Genomic DNA, 22,689 nt, shown 5'->3' on the forward strand with positions numbered 1-22,689 from the left:
ATGATATATTCACAAACACATTGGTCTAGAAAAGGAGTACTTGTGGCACCTTAGAGACTAACCAATTTATCTCAGCATAAGCTTTCGTGAGCTGCAGCTCAATTCATCGGATGCATACTGTGGAAAGTGAAAGCATCCGATGAAGTGAGCTGTAGCTCACGAAAGCTCATGCTCAAATAAATTGGTTAGTCGCTAAGGTGCCACAAGTCCTCCTTTTCTTTTTGCGAATACAGACTAACACGGCTGTTACTCTGAAACCTGACATTGGTCTAGTTTGTCTATTCAATACTAAGGACTACATTAAAAGAACATTACATTTGTAAAGTGACACATTCAAAAGATCACATTACATGCACAAGCTTAACTCTGATCTCTTTTGCATACGGATGCAGCATGATTTAGTAATCGTTTATATCAGGGGTGGCCAACCTGAGCCTGAGAAGGAGCCAGAATTTACCAATGTACATTGCCAAAGAGCCACAGTAATATGTCAGCAGCCCCCAATCAGCTCCCCTCCCCCACCCACCATGCCTCCCGCAAACCAGCAGCTTCGCCAATCAGTGCCTCCCCCTCCCTCCCCGCACCAACTGATCAGCTATTTCGTGGCGTGCAGGAGACTCTGGGGAGGAGCGAGGGCATGGCAGGCTCAAGGGAGGAGATGGGAAGGGGTGGAGTGGGAGCAGGGCCTGTGGCAGAGCCAGGGGTTGAGCAGTGAGCACCCCACGCCACATTCAAAAGTTGGCGCCTGTAGCTCCGGCCCCGGTGTTCGTGCCTGTACAAGGAGCCGCATATTAACTTTTGAAGAGCCGCATGGGTCTCCAGAGCCACAGGCTGGCCGCCCCTGGTTTGTATGGCAGCATACTATATCTCAAATAGAACATTAAAACAGCATTCCAAGACACTCAGCACGCCATTTTAGTTATGCCATCCTGTTACTACTCTATAGGCAGAGTCGGGCAGGGAGTAGGGAAAGATATTCAGATATTAACCAACTCTTGCTACCACTGTCAAAATGAGAAGGCTTACAGATCATTTCTAGATTTTATTTGATGCACCTCTGTTTGATCCTTGGTCATTAAGAAGTGGTTCAAAAACTAAGTCAGACATAAAAATAAAACACCTACCAATGATGCCGACAGTGGTGCGATTTATCTTAATATTACATAAACTGTTTTAAAATTATGATTCATTTGCACCTCCCTGGATTCATATGTTTATCATTATCCAGTACCCAACAGTTTAAATGAAAGAGAAATAGATATAGATATGTGTGTATTGCTCACAAAGAAATATTGATAACTATGTAGGTGGTTCCTGTAAGACTTATTTATAAAAATATTGACATGGAAATCCATTTCATTATGCAAAAACGATTGTAGAGGAGAAAACCAGATATCAAGTAGTAGTAAAGAAAGAACAGTACTTTAGTTTGGGTTCCCGTCCTTCACTCGTGTATTGCCAGCATATTAGTCCAATCAGGTCATGCACCTTGGCATTTGCTATCGTCACAACTGTCATTGGCAGCAGTTTGTCTTGGCTTGTGTGCAATGGGAGGTAGACATCAATTTTTTTGGTTGCAGTTGTACCAACATGACCCTGTTGAAAAAACATTTTATTAAAATACATAAGTGACACAGTAAAACAGAGACAAAAACAAAAGCTTGTGTAGGTTAGATTCTTGTGTATGCAAATTGGTTGAAACTATATTAAAGAACAGGATTATTAGACATACAGATGAACACGATATGTTGAAGAAGAGTTAGCATGGCTTTTGTAAAGGGAAATCATGCCTCACCAATCTATCAAAATTCTTTGAGAGGGTCAACAACATGTGGACAAGGGTGATCCAGGGGATATAGTGTGCTTGGACTTTCAGAAAGCCTTTGACAAGGTCCCTTACCAAAGGCTCTTAAGCTAAGTATGCAGTCCTGGGATAAGAGGGAAGGTCTTCTCATGGATTAGTAACTGGTTAAAAGATAGGAAAAAAAAGTGTAGGAATAAACGGTCAATTTTCACAGTGGAGGGGGTCCCCAAGGATCTGTACTGGGACCAGTGCTGTTCAACCTATTGATAGAAAGAGATCTTGGAGTCATTGTGGACAGTTTTCTGAAAACATCTGCTCAATGTACAGTGGCAGTCAAAAAAGCTAACAATATTGGGAACTAGTAGAAAAGTGATAGATAATAAGACAGAAAATATAATGCCACTACATAAATCGAACAAGGAAGTGTTATCTACCCCTTACATAACAAGAACCAGGGGTCCCTCAATGAAATTAATAAGGAGCTGGTTTAAAACAAATATAAGGAAGTATTTCTTCACACAATGCAGTCAACCTGTGGCACTCATTGTCATGGGATGTTGTGAAGGCGAAAAGTATAACTGGGTTCAAAAAAGAATTAGTTAAGTTCATAGAGGATAGGTCTATCAATGGTTATTAGACAAGATGGTCAGAGATACAACCCCATGTTCTAGGTGTCCCTAAAACTCCAATTGCCAGAAGCTGCGACAGGATGACAGAGGTTGGATCACTCAGTAAACTGTCCTGTTCGGTTCATTCCCTGTGATGAATCTGGCACTGTCCACTGTCAGAAGACAGGACACTGGGCTACATAGACCAATGGTCTGATCTAAGTATCGGTTCTTATGTTCATTACAGTAGCTAGAACTAAAATGTACTACTGTAACTTTCTATGTGGAATTACGATGCGAGTTTAAATAATTTCAGTTCTTTTATGCTATTTGTTTAATCAATAAATGTCTTTATATAAACAAATGTGAAAGACTAGTTGCACAAGAGCAGTGATCTCAGGTAACTTCCTATGAGAACTGAAAACCATTTATGGAAACATTCAACATTTCCACCACAAGATCTTCAATAAAGAATTACTATAAACCCTACCTACGTTCCCAAAGCAACTTCCCGCCACAGTCTTCAACTTTAGCATTATCCCTGACTCTAAACTTCTGCTTCTGTCCTCAGCTCCTACCCCTGCAAATTCACCTACCACAACTGACTGTTGCAATAGTGCGTATGGCACTGCCTTAATATTGCAGCATTTCCCTTCTCAATGGCATCCCATGCGCCCAGACTCTGGCACATACAGGATGTTGTTGCCGGTTATCTCAAGGGTACAAAGAAGCCCAACCACATCACCCAGGTCCTCAAACAATTTCACTGGCTCCCAATCATTTCAGGATACAGTTCAAAACTGCACTTTGTTTTTAAATGCTCCATGGCCTTACCTCAGAGATGGCCTGTTTCATTTCCTCTCCTCCTGACCCCACCCTCTTTGACTATACGTGGACGCTATTGGTACTCTCAGAAGCAAGTCCAAGGGTCGCCACTCTGATGCACAAAAATTTAAAGGGTGAATATGCAGGAGTCTCTCTCCCCCAGGGTATATAAAAAGGGGGAGGAAGTGGAAACTGGCTTCCACATCAAAACAGAAAGGACGGAAGGAGAGTCGGGCATCATGGCTAGGAGTCAGGCAGGTCATGCCAGCAGATACTTACAGAACATAAATTAACTACACATAACATGCATGAATCTTATAGCTGCAAACATTTCAGAAACATTGCCCCATAGCAAGAAGATTACACTGAGTAATAACAGACACTACACTTTTTTCCAACCACGAGAAATCTATATGATGGCTGTACCTAAGTCAGATAGACAACATAATCACCTCTTCACTTCAGCAGGAAACAGGATCATAAAACAGACATGGAAGTTAAGTGATGGTTAAGAATAAATAAAAGATGATTTATATAGGTCAAGGCAAGTCCAAAACCAATATATATATCTGAGCCCACTTCTAACCATTTAAAACTATTTGGAGACAACCAAGAAGGATTAACTGGTATCATTGCATTTTATTGTATTAAAAAAATCTATTTGGCACCAGGGCGATTAAGACTTAATTAAAACAAAGAATATAGCAACAAAGATCTATAAAGTTTGTGTTAGAAGAAAAATGTTTAATCTATAGCTGATAGGACTCTATTTTTAAGCTAATAATCTTTTAAGTGGCAAAAAGATTTCACAATTCCCTCCCACAAATTAACTGACATGAGGATAATATCCTTGCTTTATACCAAGAAGAGAAACCACCATCAGAATTAATCATTAGGAATTCTGGCTTTAGGTAACGGAATAAGAGGATTCAATATTGGACACCTAGGCTGGGAGCATAGAACATATTCTTGTTATAAAATCATTGGACATGTCAATATAATTTTAAATTATAGAAGTAAGAGAGTAACTTAAAAATAAAAGTACTTTTACATTCATTGTAGATTAGCATGGAAGTATTGTGAAAACTGCCCAAACACAATGAAGTTGAATAATTTTTTTCAAGTTATAAGTATAGCAATCTCCTTCCCTCACCTACTCAAGGTACAGAAGAAACTGGACACATCTGTTTAAAAGAAAGAACATGGCTAGATTCAGAAGAGTTTAATAAAATATGAACAGGACCATAAGTTTGTCTGGATAACTGTTGGCCCTCTGCTAGGCGCACTGGTAAGGGCTGTCAATGTGGAGGAAACAGACACATTCAAGCAAAGGTTTTTAATTTAGTGTGAATTTTTACATTTTCACTGCAAGATAAAAACAACTAGGGAAGGTATTAAAAGCGTTTAGTGGTATTCCAGTGTTCTCATGTCCCCTCACAGACCTTTTACTCTCCAAGACACAAACTGCCACGTCTTCAGCCCAGCCCCCAACAGATAACCTACCAATTGTGAACCTTGCATACTCCCTCTTCATAAGGCCCGTAATAAACAGGGGAAATTTTTTTAACCTCTCCACACTATTGTACCCCTTTCAGAAATCTGATTTGCCTTGTGTACCCCCAAGTTTCACCTCACTTAAAAATTACTTGCTTACAAAATCAGACATAAAAATACAAAAATGTCACAGTACACTATTACTGAAAATTTCCTTACTTTCTCATTTTTACCATATACTTAAAAAAATAAAGAGATTGGAATCTAAATATTGTACTTACATTTCAGTGTGCAGGACATAGAGCAGTATAAAGAAGTCATCGTCTGTAGGAAATGTTAGTTTGTCCTAACTTCACTAGTGCTTTTTATGTAGCCAGTTGTAAAACTAGGCAAATATCTAGATGAGTGAATGTACCCCCTAGAAGACCTCCGCGTACCCCTGGTTGAGAAGAGAGGGCCACTCAGCTTGTGCAGTAATTGAGGTTCTTTGAGATGTCTCCCCCCAGGGGTGCTCTACTGTATGTATGGCAGCGCCTTTGCGTCTGTAGTCAGATCTTCAACAGCTGCACGTGGGATTGCACATGCGCACCTCCCCTCCCCTGCCCTGCGCGCTATGCAGTCTGACCTCCCTCCGTTCCTTCTCCGCTGCTGAGCCCAAACGTTACGCTCTGAAGCAGAGGGGAGGAGGGCAGGCAGTGGTACTTCAATCAAAAGACAAAAGGGGAGACACTATTCCCTTAGCCACTACTACATTATCTCCGCTCTTAATCCAAACAACAGACATTTTAACAGGCCCATATGGGCCTGATCATCCACCTTATATTTAACTACCCAGGATGTAAAATACCTGCACTGTGTGTACTGCAATTTAAAAGAGTAAGACCATTGTGGAGTGCAATCCTCGCCTCACTGAAGCCAATGAAGTTTTCCCTTTTGATTTCACTGGCCCCAGGATTTCATCTGTGTGCTGCTTATTGTACATTATATATTGTATAATAATACTGTTATAACACTGTCAATAAACGTCTTGTACAGTACATTTCAAATTATGCCATCTCTCACGCTTGTGTCAGACCTTTCTCCCTCTTGCTGCCACTACATTCTCTTCTTCCCCATCACACATCATGGGTAACTTTTCCTGCATTGCCCTCAGTGTCTTTTCATCTGTCCCTTCTCTCTCCCCCTGCCCTAGTCATCTCTCCACAGATTGTGTTCTTCATCATTCCCAACATATATTCTCTTCCCCCAAATCTCTCTCTCATATTATACTTCATTAGAGATTTTGTCCAGCACCATCCACTACAGACATCCCTGAACCCTTTATCACAAACACTTAACAGGCACAGGACATGGGGCTTAGAAGAGTGCCGTCTCATATACACTAAGGTTCTCAATTCTGTTACTGCCGGTGGAGCTGAACCGCTATTAGCAATAGTGGAAAATGTCTGAAAAATTTCCCCTGTTTATTACGGGCCTTATGAAGAGGGAGTATGCAAGGTTCACAATTGGTAGGTTATCTTTACAACTACAAGGACTAGAAATGGGATGCTTTTAAATGAAAACTTTTAAAGAGGTTGGGATAGCTGACGATGTCAGGGCATACGCCAATCACTAACTCAAGGGCATAAGGATTCTTGCACCTCCCTCTGGGACATCAGGTATTAGCCAATGTCAGAAAAGGATACTGGACTAGATGAACTAAACCTGAACATGCATAACTCCAGTGCGCCTTGATCCTGCAGAAGCATTTGGCGCGTGCCTGGGAATGCTTCTACATGGGTGAATAGATTCATGTGCATGAATTCATGACCGATCCTGCAAAATACTACTCATGCAAGCAGCTCTATTAGTCTCAATTACTTGCCTGTGCAAAGCATAGGACAGGACCACGTGATGGGGTTGAACAGAGAGAGGTAATTTTTGGACTGCAATTCTTAGTCCCAGTGCCCAGGAGTCAAAGATCTAGCCACACTGGATTTAGCTACAGCAATCACAAGTTATCACGGTCTTGCTGAGGTTTATAAAAGCTCACTTGTTCAGGAGGAATTGTTCAGACCCAGATTACAGTCAATACTGTGAACGTGGATTTTGTTCCCAACTAGAGAAGTGGATTATAGCTATAAAGGCTCAGGTGACCCAAGAAATAAAGCATGATTATCCATATTCAAAAAAGTAGCATCAAACATATTAATAGATTTTGTATAAAATTCAATGGAAAATCCATTCAGGGCCACGGGCCTTACCATTTGGAGTTTCCTTAATAGCCTTCAATAAATCTGGTAGGCACAAAGGGGCTGTTAAATTAACATTTTCCTGATCTGTCACCTATGGCATAGTTAATTTGTCAAAAAATTCTTTTAGCTTGTCACTGGACACTGCATATCCTGACAAATGAAGTCTGGAATAAAATTGACAAAATATCTCGTTAATTTTCTAAGAATCACACATCCTGGTTCCATTAAGCTTTTATTGTTAGAGATATTAGGTCTCACCTACCCTTTAAGTAGGTGAGTCACTATCTAAGCTGGATGTAAGCAAACACATTTGTTTATTAAATAAAAGATTAATATTGCTTTCTGATACCCATAGTTTTCATGCACTATATCAGACTTGGGCTCTTATGAGAATTTCAATTTTACATTTCTTCAACACATTCACCATGAACAACGCTGTCAGAGTCAGCAGTATCCTGTGGCTGAAGTGTAGGGTTGAGAGTCAAGTACTCTGGATTTTATTCTCTGCCCAGCCACTGACTTGCTGTGTGATCCTGAGCATGTCACCTAGCATCTTTTGTGTCTCAGCTTCCCCATCTGAAAAACAGGGTTACTTATTTAACTCCTTTAACAACTGAAAGCATTGAGAGTCCCTCTCTGACTAGGATCCTGCAGCTCTCCTTCTCTGCTGCTATCCAGGAGTTACACTCCCATAGTTTGAGTGTTGCACTGCTAAAAAATGCAGCTTACTGAGTAAGTGAAATTTGCTTCTTTGTTTTATAAGACTTTAATTAAACAGGCCACTGGCTACTAATTACTTACCTTTGGGATCAAAAATAAAAGTGGCAGCTATTCAGTTTAGGAAAGCTGCTCCCAATTAACACACAAGGAACTTCCACCTCAAACAGTGATTTGGTACCCAGAGCTGCTCTGCTCACATGGGTCCACATATTAAACATGGCCTGAAATAAACACAACCACACTATGGTAGGGGCCAAATAAGGATCATTACCTCAGTAATCTGTGGATATATAGTAAGGGTGTTCCATAGTTGATCGGGTTTATTGTAAGAGTGTAAGCAGCATGATATTACATATACATGCTTCTGCAATAGCTAGACACAGTGGAAAGAGTTAAGGACAGAACAAGAAACTCTGCTATGAATTTTCGTAGCTGATGTCGAATTAGACCATTAATGTTACAAGCTTGGGTGTTTAATTATACAATTTATGGGTACTACATCAAAGAAAGAGTTTATACTGAATAAATTCCACCAGCCTCATGCAGTTTTAGGGACCTCTACATTATTAAATCATTTTATATAACACCACCGGTACACTTTAAATACAAAAAAGATTTTAAAACCATAAAGTATTACATATTATAATCTTTATCAACTCTCCTAAATTATATAGGAAGTTTGGTATAATCCTGAACTACCACAAGGACAACTTAATCCTAAAAACAGCTCACAAGTATTTGGATAATGAAAAGCTGTACAAATATTCAAAGAGAAAATAGTGTGCGTTTTACCTGTCTCATTTTTGGGCTGTATTTTACTATGTTTCATGGTGGAAAATTAAAATAGAGTCCATAAACATTTCCTAGAGAAAAATATGACCAATTTTTTAAACAATAATAATTTACTGCATCTTACTATACAACAGAGTTTTGTGAATAAATATTATATCACTTTAACATTAGATGTTCTAATGATATAATACGCAGATTTTACTGAACCATTACTTAGTGAGTCATAAAAACCTCTTAAAATTAATCTTTCATACACATCCATCTTATCCAAAGTTAGCATTTAATTAGATGGCCTTGGCACAAGTGAGCTTACTACTTTATTTGCTCCATCAGTATAAATTCAAATAATTGATTCACCACCTAGCAAACAATATAAAACATTAGAGAAAATAGGAACAAATAGAGATATTTTTCCAAATGCAAAATTTCTTCTGACTCTTAAACTGTATAAGTGAAATGTTTTTGTTTCAGGTGACAGGATTATTTCACACTGTACCATATATAAAGCTTGTATCCCAATATGTAACTCACTCCAATAGGTATTTTATACAACATACAGAAAAAGTTACAAATATATGCACTGAACAAAGAACCAATCAAGCAGAATTTAAGCACCCAACTCCCCCAATTTAAGCATCCAATTTTTAAACAAACAGCAGGACCAACAGATTAGAGGATCCACGCTCAAATGTTTTTATCAACGAAGACCTTATTTCTCTAAAAGCACAATCCTTTTGTAGGTAGAAGTGCATGAAAGCCACCATTTTCTACACTATGGATTTCTGAAAAATAAAATGCTCTGATAATGCTTTTAAAGTCAAATTTTGTTTAATCCAAAAACAAAAGTAATGAAATAAGATTTTTAAAAAGTAGCAGAAATGATTTGTGTTTTTTTTTTTTTTTTAATAAAGTAAAATAGCTTTTTAGGGGTCAAAAATAAGGATATGAACCATTAACCCAATAAAATGTTTAAATACTCTAAAATGTTTTTAAAATGGTTTTTTATTTACATCTGGCAGAACATACGATGGCATGAAGATATTACTGGCATTTGCTTGAGATTGGAATCAGTGTCCAGCAAGATAGAAATGAGGGCTTCATCCTAAATACATGAGCATTCTTAGAAGAGACCAACACAAATCAGGAATATGAAGTATGGCTGGGACTTGTGGATTCTGGTACAGTGAGTAATTTGCAGTATATTAAACCAAGGTTCACAACAGTATGTTGGTTAATAATTTGACTAGCCAGGTCTTTTTATTTTATTTACATATTATCTGAACAAGTCTTGTGAAAATGTCGGCTCATTTTAAATAAGTTAATTTTGCTCAGAATATCTCTAGGTTCTAGTGTTCACATGAACACACAAAATATCTGCATTTCCCTCCTAAGATCTTGTGTTCTGCATGTCATTGTACCACTCATGGAAACATAGGAACGACTTGTTCCAACAGATGGTAATCCCACTGTAAGTGCATGTTATCACTGTAAGTGACAAGTGACTAGTTTATTAATTATGATGATGATTATTGTTTTTTTTATAGTCAGCTACCTGAAGTAGCTGTAATAATTCCAAGGAAGTTAAACAGAGTGACTGGACTATGGTCTGACAGTTCAAAGAACTGAGCACTAAAATGAACGAACCCTCAATAGCTGCTCCTCTCCCTGACAAACAGACCATCATTTATCTCACTGCAGTGCATACAGTGTATACACAAGGTCTGTAAAATTGCATTAGCATTCTCATTTAATTTATCTCATTCACGCTGTCACTGTTCATAAAAATTTAACCCAGTAATTTCCTGCTATATAAAGCATAACAAAGTCTTAATACTTAAATAAAAGGTAAATACTATTATTTTTTATTCTAAATTGTTGACTTCACTTAGCATCTCTGCCTTGTACAACATCATACTATTTTTCAATTAAAGGTCCAGATGTTTCAAAGGCTCCAGTAGGCAACGACGGTTATAAGAAATGCTTTATCTGCATTGGAATGATCACTATCACATCAGCTCCAGGCTGCATTAACATACTCATGTTTTATTCTAGCCCCCCTCTGAATGTACCAGTTAATTATACAATATCGAGCTGAAAAAAACAACATCAAGAGCTGTACCATTTCCTTGCAAGCTTCCACCTGAACTGTTTTTCATACAGAACGTCAGGGAAACAAAGGTACGTTACACGTATAATTATATAATCAAACGTTCCAAATTGCTCTCGTCTGGTTGGTGTTCACTGCTCTAGTTTAATAAACCTGAGTAAGCTAAAAGCAAGGTATAATATATAATTCATATAACAAAGGCATATTCCAATCCTATTAATGTGTATTTACTTACACAATTTACCTTAAATTAAAAATGTTTACTTAAAAAGTATTATAAATAGGATTTCCTGCTATACTTCTCTTCTGTCAAATCCCTTTGGAAGAGGGGAAAACCAATCCCCTGTTAGAGCCCAGGAGGTCTCATTTGCTTTAATGCTAATATCAGTTTTTCGGCAAGCCCAGTCCATCTTCTCTCCTGCCATCCCCAAATGGAGTTTCACCAGGAGTGAAATACACTTGCATGCAACATGCCTGCATAAGCCCTACACACCACTGAAGTTACACACAGGGACTTGCACAGGCTTTCCACAAAGGGCTGAATTTCAGTTTAGCTGAGATGGTATTCAACTACCTAGGGATATTATGCCCTGACCTATTCAGTTACAACAGTGCTGATGAAAAGTGGAATGCATATTCCGATTTATCAAAATAGATGGTTATAGCCACAACAAAAATGCATTAGTTAAATAACGCTAATCTCACTGTTTACATACACCAGGAAAGGAATGGTATACTTTGGAAGAATTATTTGCATTTTACTTAGCAATAAACATGTTTTAATACTGGGGAATATAGTTATTCTTTGTAATAACAAAGTGCAACAAAAACTTGTAATTAAAGACTACATTATTTGTATATTTAGACATATGCCATGAGATATTTTAATGAACAGATGCTATTCAAAAGATAAATGCTTTTACAAATATTCAATCCTTAAACAGGTCTCAGACTTTAATCCTAGGCTATTGTTGCATAAAGCAGACACCTTAAGTTACTTGAGGACATTAGCCAACCTTAGGTAGAACATTAAAAAGTGACATGGTGATGTATTTCAAATGTGCCACAATCTATTAACCACATGGCAAACTAACAGGGATTTTTAAAATATGGGTTTTATAGCTTTGTGTTGGTGATTAATTAAATAAATAGCCAGTGTTTCACAAATCATTCCTCTAATTAGTCTAAACCAGATACTTTGCATTTACTGACATTCTTGCCATCTGAAGCTCACAGAAGGGCAAGAGCATTACAACGATGAATCTGTACACTTCTGAACACATCGTCACCATGTCTCCCCGGCTGGCATTGCATCACTCAGCCCTGAGGCAGAGGTACAGTCTTCACAGGTGCTGCAGTCAGCTGGAGTTTGACTCCAGCTGCTTGGAAAAGATGTTCTGTTTAATTATTTTCCCTCATCCTGAAGTAAACAATGAGGATAACACAGAAAAGGAAGTTTCAGAGTAGCAGCCATGTTAGTCTGTGTCCTCAAAAAGAAAAGAAGGACTTGTGGCACCTTAGAGACTAACAAATTTATTTGAGCGTAAGCTTTCGTGAGCTACGGCTCACTTCATCGGATGCATCCGCTGAAGCTCACGAAAGCTTATGCTCAAATAAATTTGTTAGTCTCTAAGGTGCCACAAGTCTTCCTGTTCTTTTTAAAGAAAAACAAGTTGACTTTTAAAGGTAACCTAAAGTAGCAAAGACGTACGTTTCCGACAATGAACAAATATTTATGATCTAAGTGCTAAAAAGGAGCAGTGATGACCTAAGTGATCTTTTTCTGTCAAAATGCCCCAATGGTTGAGGTCACACACACTTAGACACGGTTCCTTTTTAGGAAATCAAGCAAACCTTATTAAAAGGGTTCACAGCTTAATGAAAGAAAGGGTCAATTATTCTTGAAAAAGAAGAAAAATTCATCATCTGTAAAACCTGTCTGAAATCTCATCATTTTTACAATGCATACCTAGAAGATCATTTCCCCCCAGAGCTCAATTTAAAATTTTAATAGTTAATCATTTTAAGTTTTAAAACAATTTTTTCTCTATGTTATTAACTGGAACCTACAACCTAGGAAGGTTTTCATATCGAAATATATTCTGAAGTGCTTAGTGACATTATCACAACAGGATATTCTAAAATCCTTAAAGTAAAAGGCATCAGAGATGGTTTTTAAGAGACTGAGAATGGAATAGCAGCTGGGCTGCTTACCAGAGACAGGTCCTTATTTCCTGTGATACCTGTAGCATTGACTCAGCTTGGAGAGAGTTGGATGGGGTTTGGCGGCCTTGTCCCTTAATCTAGGATTTTTCAGCTCATGGAAAGAGATTCACATATTACTTAGACTGAGACTGGGAGGGAAAGGAATGAGTCACACACAAGTTCTACCAAGGCTGGGATAGGCAGGCCAAGTCATTTCATCACACTGTCTCTCCATTTGCCTGTCTGTAAAGAGGAGGAATTAACACTGTCCTCCTTCAAAGGGATGGTGTTAGGAATAAAGGTGTCTGGCATGTTTGAGAACACTAACTGCTTGTTATTTTAGTTAGCCACAAAGCTGTACATCACACTAGGAAGCTGACCACCAGGTTACTTAATATATATTTGCAACTTCGGCACCACGAATAAAACTCGTTGTGTCAAGTTACAAAGAGGAGGAGCCTACAACAAATAATCCGGGTACCATAGGACCTCAGCCGATTATCTGGCAACGAGGCTAAATATAAAATTTTCAAACTAAATCTGAACAGTTATGGGTCTGGTAATAAGGTCAACAAAGCTTTTTGGCCTAAACACTGAGGAAGAGAGAGAATCTAGGGCTATTCCTACAATTCACGACAAAGCTAGTTACACTTTATTGGACACTGAAGATAAGGCATGTTCTTCCTTATATAAAAAGATGCATACTTGAGGTCACAAGCTGAAGGGTCCTTTCTTGATGATACTTCTTGTCTTCAGATACTAACCGTGAATTAATAAATGTTTTTGTGCCAGGCTGGATTTATTTAAATTAGCTAGCAGGAAAGCTTGATTTAAATAATCATTTTAATCATGTTTTGCATTTGTACTTTTTGGTTATTTTCCTAAAGAAAGGTTGAGTCTCAGTGGTTGCTAACCATTTAAATATGTTGATTTGCAACTAAATATAGCTGTTACACTAAATTTAGTGATTCTTTTTGCAAACCTGAAGGATATGCCATATCTATATACATTTATTTAAGCAATTCTATATCTTAACTTACACTTATTCAGATTCTTAATTTTTACATTTTATCATGTTAAAAATGGTGTATGAGTCATTTCTTATTTACTAGATTAATTTTTTCTGATTTAATCTCAAGATCTAGTTTGATGGAAATTCAAAGAAATTAAAATGCACAAAACCAGCATTTTATATTTTTTAATTAAATAAAACTTCCTTAAATGTGCTGAACAGATAAGAAGAAAAAGTTTATCAAAAATGTTGTGTGCTTAAAACAAATAGGTTTTTTTTTATATAAAGGAAGTATTACCTGTAGTTAATGAACTGAACTGATTATTTCTGGTCACCATGTCCTTTAAGATTTTAGAACTAATAGACCTCATCCACTCACTTTTAGTCATAGCTTTTATTCACAGATTGCAAGAAAAAAAACAAGCTTCCTGCTCTTTCAACTCCCAATTGGTTTATTAACATTGCATGCACTAATCATGTTATGGAACTAGCTGAATAAGCTAAAATGAAGGAAGTATGTCTGCACCTGCAAAAGAAGCTACGGCGGTGAAAAGCTGGTTTAGCATTTCAACAAACTCTGGCTCTAAGTGCTTAGCCATTGACTTCCACCAGTTCAGTGGTTTGACTTTCTTTAAAAAACTTTTCATCAAACATTACTGCTTAATATTATTTTTGTATTCAATTTAAATGATTTAATATATTATAAGCAGCTTAGGCTTTAACATAAATTGTCAATTTCAAATTTAATTTTAATTTAAAAAAACCCCTGTATTTAATTTAAATTAAAAAATCTGATTTAAATAAAAACTTCTAACTTTAATCATTTATTCTTATCCACCCTGCTTAGTGTGGTTACATAGGACTATCTTCTCTTTTTGCAATATGCTGTAAAGCTCATTCTCTAGAAAAGTTTACCAAGGCCTTGTAGATGTAAGATGCATCTCTCAGCAAGCCCATAGATATTTGGTAATCTGTCTCTCGTTATGAACAAATTAGAAAACACTGTTATACAGCACTACAATGCAGACAGCATTTAATACACTACATCTATGCCCTGTCCTTTATTATTATTTCAGATATAGTTAATGAGATACAGAAAAGCTAGATCTGAGATCTACCACTCCCACCCCAAACATCCATAAATAAGGGCTTAAGTTTAGAGAGTAGGGAGACAAGTACGAAGACCGGAGGACACCAAAATACCCTGTCTGGCAATATAACACTGTTTCCAAACTGACAAAAGAGTAACTAATTAAGAGAATCATAGCATGCAGAATAAAGGATAATAAGATTTACAACACAAGATTTAGTACAAGATTTTTCCAGGACTTCCACAAGATTCCTTGAATCTGCAACAGAGTTTTTATCCAAGGATTTATCCTTCCCAAAATCTGACTGCTTAGTTAAGATACAACAGTAGCTTAACAAATTTCCCACAGCTGACTCTACTCAGTCTTTCACTAGTAGCTTGAAACATCTTAAAATCTGAGACTGGAGTTTTATCAGTTTGCTGTTGGAAGTGCCAATCCTGTGTTTTTTGCCAAATTGAAGTATTGTCAACCATTTTTACTACTGTTGTGTCCGGAAAGTTACATATGCAGCTTTCATTAACTGTCTTGGGAGAACTGCCCAGCACTGTGTTCACCAGATAGAATGTGTACATAGATTATTACTAATATTATAGTATTAGTACCTTTATTTCAAATGTTTAGGGAGTACAATACTACCACAAGCAAGAAAGAGATATTTACTGCCTACTTTTATATATGTGTACATTTTACATAGCATAATAGACACTCTCAAAATAAACAGACCACCATAATTCCTGCATTGTTGTTGAGATGAAACAAAATTGAGGTCCTGGCTAAGCTTGGTCGTTAAAATTCTCATGGCATTTTTCAGAAGAGCAAGATGTTCATCCCAATATTTTGGCTTAAATCTTTCTCTGATAATTACATTCTAACACCATACATTTCCTCTACACTTCCAAATAGATATGGGATAAGTTTTTACTTCCTACTCTTAATTGTTTAGTATTTTGCTCCAAAGAGGTGGCTCCATGATAGCATAAAAGTGATAGAATCATAGTGTATCAGGGTTGGAAGGGACTTCAGGAGGTCATCTAGTCCAACCCCTTGCTCAAAGCAGGACCAATCTCCAACTAAATTATCCTGTAAGAAGTCTGTAAAGTGCTTTGGGATGAAAGACACAAGGCATGACTATTGCTGAGCTAAAGGAGGGCTGGATTGTCAGGGAATGACAGTAAAATCACTTCAAGCTGAAAGCCATTTTGACTAATTTAATTAAAAGAAAGCTACCTTGCATGTGACAGAAACCTTATTTCAGAATTACAGTTTACTACACTTTGGGGAAAGAAGTCTGGGATTGGAAATATTAAGGTTTGTTTACTCTTATTTCTCCTCCCCCGCAGCCCAACTAAGTGCTGGAATACTATTAGTATTTTTCATCCTTCATAACTTGTAAGTTTAAATGAACTTTCTCTACAATAGCAACTGCTCCTGTTATCGCCAATTGTCATCTAGTTTGTATATGCAGTGTAACTGTAGCCATATCTGTCCCAGGATATTAAGACACACATGGTGGGGGAGGTGATATCTTTTATTGGACCAGCATCTGTTGGTGAGAGAGACCAGTTTAACAAACGTTGGTCCAATAAAAGACATTACTTCACCCCCCCGTCTAACTAGTTTTTGTGTCAACGAAAGATTAACACCAATATTGCAACGTAAGTATGGAGTTTAATTTCAGGAAGCTTTTGTATTTCTAATACCATCACACTTAAAATATTGTCTGCTGGGCCATTTCAGCAGTATTTTATCAAAAGGGGGAGGGGAGCAGGGGTGGGGATGGGGGGCTGAAAAGCCACTTTATTTTTTCAGCAGTCAATTCTAAAAAGACATACCATTCTGAAATGCCAGGAATGTAAAAAGTGGCTTTAAAGAGTTTGTGTTTCAATGGCAGCGTTAAGTGTTTTTCAATGAAAAATTCCTCTAGACTTAAGCCAGTGTTAATACTAACAAGAGTAGAAAGGTTTTAGATAGTTAAATTCAAAATAGCCACTGGATGCTAAGTTTAATAGTTTTGTCTAAACTGTAGTATATTGTATGTTTTCTGTTTATTCTAAAAAACTGTACTCCAATATTTCCCTGGAGTTTTCTTCTTGCCAGTTACAGCAAAGGTACCACACTAAACACAAACAAGTTGGCTTAACCTTCAAGTAAATTGGTATTTCCACAGAGGATTAAGACAAATATTCCATATCTATGATTCATTTAAACTTTTTTTTTTTTTTTTTTTAAGTAAAGGAATTGGCACTAACAAGAGAAATACAGACAGACAAGACAGTTTTCTTTCTGTTTCAGGCATGCAAATAAACACATGTCGTATGCAATGGAAGGCAGAGTAATACACTTTTAATGGGGGCAAACTTCATAAGTAGGACATCAAAGCCAGGTGGGATTCAGAGTCATCCTTAAATTAAAAGGCAAATGGGGCTGACTGTTTGTCTTTAAACACATATCACATTTATACTACCCGAGGTTATTTATCAGTTGTTTTTGAAAGAAAGAGGGATACTGCAAATTATACAAATATTGAATGTTAGTATAGTTAGTATAGAATTTTGAATGTTATTAAAGTAGTTGGGTGGAGTGTACTTTTTTCCTTCAAGTGGGTGATAAGGTCTGAACTAAAGTGGCCAAGTTATTCCTGTTTCAAACAATTTGTTCAGAAACAGCCAAGTTAAAGACCCTGAAAATTTCTGTTTTAATGGAAAAAAGAACAGACTCTCTTTTGCAACTGTATTTAAGCAAAATAAAGTTCTTTACTGGATGATTTTTCAGGTATTAGCATGGTCCTATGAAAGGTCCCAAGATCTAAGTTGTTATGGTCCCATAATCCTGGTGTCACAATTTGAAAACTTGCATTTCAAGCACAAAGAGCCGGATAAACATGTGGCCTAAAATGTTCCTCACAACAAACTAAAAGGACATTGAGATAAATAAAATGGATTAAATTTTCCTGTAATATACCTGGAAATAAAACCCTCAAGGCTATTGCAAAAGAGATATTTTAATACTTTTGCTAATAAAACAAATCCATAAGAATGTTAACTTGTAAACATTTTTCATTTGGAGCAAAATTTATAATTAAGTGAAAGATGAAAATCAATTAAACAGAGTAAAATGTAATATGACTTAACCAAGAAATTAGACTGTCTTATAAAATGTATTTTAAAATTTTTATTCTAATTAAATGACCTTTGCTTTGGAAATACTTTTTAACCTCATCAGATCCACGCCCAAACTGTACAACCATTACAATTATTTCCTACTCCTCATTATAATTGGCCTTTTTTCCTTTCTGCTCAACAGTTCTGATGAGTTTCATAGTAAGAAGTGCAGGCTTTGCACGTTTTGAAAGAAATGAGCATTTTTCTGAAATGTTCTGAAATCCTCTGGTTATTTATAGGGCTAGTTCAGAAGCATTTAATGAACTCCTGCCTGCTATTCACAATAGTCTTTATTTCAAGACATTATTTGAAATTCACCCATTCAAGGAAAATTATTATTTATTCCAACACAACAAATGCCAGTAACTTAGAGTTAAGGTTGCTGAAGTGCACTTCCTACCAACACAATCACTCAAAATCAAGGAAATCACTGGATAAGGATACAGTAACATCCACCCAAACCTCAGTTCATATCTTAACACCCAACACCACGCCAAACGCTAACACAAACTATTATTGTTGCTCCTCCCTGATAATACAAAACTAATTTTAAAGCTATTAATATCTTTTAATCTTTCCAGCTATGTTTCATGGCTAGCCATCTTCTCAAATCAAACTAGAACAGAGGCTATGCAATCTGACATTGCCCTACCATGCTGATCACAAATTAGAGGAGATACAGCAATGTCATAATTACACAGTTGTTTTTAAGATGTCTTGCAATACTGCTGTCCATGTATCATCCTGCATGAATGACAACGCTTTCTGCAAGATGCCCGTAGTACCTCCTCTGAACCTATCCAATTGTAGTGCAAGTTGACCAACAAATCCCAGGGTGTTGTCATACAAGTACAGTGAAATTGCTTAGTTTTGTACGTTTTTAGGGGTGTCTCCTAAAAAGCAAACCAGCCTCCTGGTTAACTTAAGCAGGGGAGACAAACACCTAAACATTTACAAGAGCTGCACAGGCCATCTCACAGGTTTTCATTCTGACAAAGGCTCGGTAATTTTTCTTGAATCAGATCTTCTGGAGAGATGGATGCAACTCTCCCACAAAAGAGTGCACTCAAAAGCTTGTGGGAAAGTGAGATGTTTCAATAAGCCACACTAGAATCAGCTGCTGCAGCCTTGTAAAGAATGCTACGCCTGGAATTTATCAAGTAGTAACAGCATCGGCCAAAATTAATTAGCTGACACTGCAATGTCACTCACAGACATTTCTTTTGGAAGTAATAAAATCACGGTAACTCCAGCACTCAAGACACCCAAAGGGGTTTTGAGACTAGGAAAAGGGTGCTCCTGGACAGTTTAATGGACAGAGTACTCAATAGCCATTTATTACTTGACAGGAAAAATGTATTAACTGCATGGCACCCTGCCCAAATTCCACAATGCTAAACTATTCATCCACCTTTAGGCGAATAATAGTGTGTTTGAATGTGATTTTCAGATGTAATCTGGAGGAGGTAATAATAGCTTTTAAAAGGAAAAAATTAAGTGGCATGGCACAAAACAACTTCTTTCAGGGGATTCAGGGACAAAGAAAGAGGCAAGAAGAGTGCATAATATACTAGAACTGCTTCAGCTTGGCAGAATTAGGTGGCCAAACCTCCTTGAATCACACTCAAGAAAGCAGATGCCTTCCCTTCCTCAGTTGTTAATATTAACATAGAATAAGAGGGCTGTGCACTTTGTTGCTTCTGTAGGCTAAGCCCATTGCACAAACCAGGGGCTCCTTGCATCACTCCATGCCCTCTTCACAAGCTCCCTGTGTGCCACCTTCACATCCTTTATGTCAAGGTATTCCAGCAACCCCCCTGCCCCGTCTCTCATGACAGGGGCTCTGTGAGCCCACTATTCACCCTCACCATTCTGATTTATTTTCTTCCTGTCTGGGGAATAAGGCATGAAAGAGAACATGAAGCCAGAGGTGGAATGAGTGAAAAGGAGGGAAGAGATGAAGGAGTGCACTGCTGAAAAAGACAGGTTTCAGAGTAGTAGCCGAGTTAGTCTGTATTCGCAAAAAGGAGGACTTGTCGCACCTTAGAGACTAACAAATTTATTTGAGCATAAGCTTTCGTGAGCTACAGCTCAATGCATCTGATGAAGCTCACGAAAGCTTATGCTCAAATAAATTTGTTAGCCTCTAAGGTGCCACAAGTCCTCCTTTTCTTTTTGCTGAAAAAGAGTGCAGTGACATAAGTCAAGACACCACTTGTCCTTCCAAGGACATGAAATTCCAGAGTGCCCCGAATAAAATGGCAGGAGCTCTCAGCTGGTAATTCTTTACCAACATACTGTTAGGGTTTCCCTCTGAAGTACTTTTTTTTTTTTAGGCAGTAAGACAGACACACAGAGTACCTTGGTTTAGATTCTCATTCAGTCTGAGACAGATTTTCTGAGAGTACTGAACTCAGAGGCAAGCCCAAATATTTTAATATGCCTGGACCATGTAACAAACTTTTCCCTCTTTTAGATTATATTTGATCCCCACAAACTTGAAGGGAAAAGGCCAGTTCCAAATAAACTGAACAGTGATCCCTCTTGAAACATTCGGCAGCATCTCTTGTAACAGATATGCAACTATTTTTATAGCCTTGTAACACCTTAGGCTATTGTGCCAAATCATTCTGTTTCTTTGCAGGGCAAATACAGAGAAGAGTGAAGGTAATTACGTACTCATAGTCAGTGTAGCAAATCAGTTAAATTAAACCTGTATTTCACCTAAGTTGTACAGGGTGCAAATAACAACTAACTTTTCTAATTTCATACTCTAGTACTCCCAAGTAAATAAAAGGGGAAAAAAAGTAAAGTTTTTCTGCCTACAAATAGAAACTGTCACTTACTAGGCTGTGATCTTTTCAGCTCATGCATTCTAAATGCATGCAGAGATATCATATGCACTTTCTATTTAGCAATTTAATTATATCTTTGCAGTCAGAGAGTGGCAATGGTTTGCAGTAATAATCAGGTGAAAGCATTCTCACATTAATATGCTGGAATCCGATGTGTTAATTTGATGCAACTTTGCGTTGACAATATGTGATTAATTTGTTCTAAGGCTAGCTATGCTCCCAGCTCTGACAGCTTAAAATGCTGGGTTTCTTTATCCATATCGCTATTTGACACGCCTTAGCCCACTGCTTTGCTAGGACCACTGTTAATTTGTAATGAACTGGCTTTTCAGGGGGCCCCTTCATTTTTAATTCTGTCAGTGTCACCTCCTTGAGGAAAATTACAAGTTTCCTTAGGTGTGATTACTGCCAAGTGCTGCTGATAAGAGGTTTGAGAAAACAGGGCTTTATAAAGTAGTCAGTATTTAATCTGCTGAAACAAATTTATGGCCTCTAGACAGATAAATATAATAGAAAGTTCTCTCATTTAAAAATCATTTTCAAGTTCTCCTTTACCTCCACCCCCCAAAGTAAAAATACCTAGACATTCTGGTTTTACAACAAATTCGTTTGGGGGGGGAAAAAGAGGATTATAAATCATTCCAAAATGTAACAAGTGCCAGTAATAACAGACATCAATTAAATCTGTGTCCAGTTTAAACCAGAGAAAGACACATGTAATTGCTGTAATGAGATAAAATAATTCAGCCAAATCACCAAGGACCCAATCTTGCGATGATGTCCACTGAAATCAATGGGCATTACACTTTGGAAGGTTTGTAGTACCAGGCCCTAATACTTTACTCACCGCCTCCCACCAAGTGCGGTGCTTATTGCCACCACAGCATGACAGTGTATCTGAAGGTAGTAGCCTCGTGTGCTCCGTGCAACCCATACACAGTCAAATGTGTTTTACTCTTAGCCAGGATACCTGAATTATTCTCTACTTTTCTGAAAAATGCTTGTGAGGAAAGGTACAACTAAGTTGAGGATAAATGAGGTCTCCTAACTTTAGAAATGATGGTAGGACAATGTTACACTCAAGGCAAATGAAAATGATGCCTGAAAATAACCATGAAATAGCTCGCCGGATGATACTGCCACTGGCAGCACGCAGCAGTTTGAATTCCTCCTGATAGAGCTGAGAATTACATCTACAGCCATGTACCAAACTCAAACCAAGCTAGGCAAGCAGAGAAAGGAATGAATGGTAACTACCCATTAGCACTAAATGGGTGGCAGACGTTGATCCAGTAAAAGACATTACCTCACCTACCTTGTCTCTGAACCGAAGAGAAGGTAGTCCTGCTAAACCAGGTCACTAACGAAGGAATACAACAACAGAGCATACACGCTCATGTGAATTAGTCCCCACCTGTATAGGACGCAGTTGCCTTTCCCTGCAACAAAAGTTCCAGATTTACAATACCACCACACCCTATCAATAGGTCACCTGGAGGAAAGAGAAAAGTCCTAGGGGAACTTTTTTTTTTAAAATGCATAAAGATATCTGAAGCAGGGAAGGGGAAAAATGTAGAACTCTCCCATCCTAACAGTCGAAGCAAGATGGCTAGTTCCCTCCCAGAAGTAGCTGAAGGCCCACACCCTCTCCTTACTTATCCTCAGTGACTGATATTACAAGACTGCCCACACTATGCTAAGCATTGGACCAATATACAGGAAGGCACAGTGCCTGCGTCAGAGCTCACGATATAACAAACAAAAAAAACAAAACAGCCAAA

General features: G+C 37.7%; 1 protein-coding gene across 3 annotated transcripts in view; it reads right to left on the bottom strand.

The window, feature by feature from the left end:
• Nucleotides 1-22,689, bottom strand: part of MAPKAP1 (MAPK associated protein 1) — a 156,720-nt gene that overhangs the window by 82,096 nt on the left and 51,935 nt on the right. For all 3 annotated transcript variants that reach the window (XR_007353025.2, XR_007353026.2, XM_048822976.2), the window contains exon 5: nucleotides 1,424-1,596. Coding sequence is in view for 1 of the 3 variants with exons in the window: in XM_048822976.2 (XP_048678933.1) it covers nucleotides 1,424-1,596 (173 nt within the window). In the remaining 2 variants the exon portion in view is untranslated. The remainder of the gene's footprint in view (nucleotides 1-1,423; nucleotides 1,597-22,689) is intronic.

This window comes from Caretta caretta, chromosome 16 (assembly GCF_965140235.1).
Source record: "Caretta caretta isolate rCarCar2 chromosome 16, rCarCar1.hap1, whole genome shotgun sequence".
NCBI lineage: Eukaryota > Metazoa > Chordata > Testudines > Cheloniidae > Caretta > Caretta caretta.